At 75.2% G+C, this 557-nt stretch overlaps 1 protein-coding gene across 1 annotated transcript in view; it reads left to right on the top strand.

The window, feature by feature from the left end:
- Positions 1–557, top strand: part of GCDH (glutaryl-CoA dehydrogenase) — a 2,488-nt gene that overhangs the window by 597 nt on the left and 1,334 nt on the right. Inside the window, exons 2-3 of the mRNA XM_039716838.1 lie at positions 98–227; positions 302–521. Coding sequence (XP_039572772.1) covers positions 98–227; positions 302–521 — 350 coding nt within the window. The remainder of the gene's footprint in view (positions 1–97; positions 228–301; positions 522–557) is intronic.

Below are 557 nucleotides of genomic sequence, written 5' to 3'. Positions count from 1 at the left end.
ATGGGGGGCACAGGGGCGTTGGGGGTTTGCAGGAGGAGCGGGGGGCACGAGGGGCGGTCGGGGCGCCCCCGGCGCGCCCCTGACGCCCCCTCCCCAGCCCGGGGGGAGATCCTGGGCTGCTTCGGGCTGACGGAGCCCAACCACGGGAGCGACCCGGGCCGGATGGAGACGCGGGCCCGGCACAACCCCGGCGCCGGCACCTACACCCTGCGCGGCTCCAAGACCTGGTGAGCCCCGCAGCTGGGGGTGGGGGACGCGGGAGACCCCCGAGCTGCCCCCTGACCCTCCCCAAACCCCCCAGGATCACCAACTCGCCCATAGCCGACCTGTGCGTGGTGTGGGCTCGCTGCGAGCACGACGGGCGCGTCCGCGGCTTCCTGGTGGAGCGCGGCACGCCCGGGCTGAGCACGCCCAAGATCGAGGGCAAGTTCTCGCTGCGGGCCTCGACCACCGGCATGATCCTGCTGGACGACGTGGAGGTGCCCGAGGAGAACGTGCTGCCCGAGGCCGAGGGGCTGGCGGTACGGGGGGAGCCAGGCGGGGGTCCCGGGGGGACG

The sequence above is a fragment of the Passer montanus genome, unplaced genomic scaffold (assembly GCF_014805655.1).
Source record: "Passer montanus isolate IOZ18808 unplaced genomic scaffold, ASM1480565v1 scaffold367, whole genome shotgun sequence".
NCBI lineage: Eukaryota > Metazoa > Chordata > Aves > Passeriformes > Passeridae > Passer > Passer montanus.
This window is presented reverse-complemented; position numbering and strand designations above follow the sequence as displayed.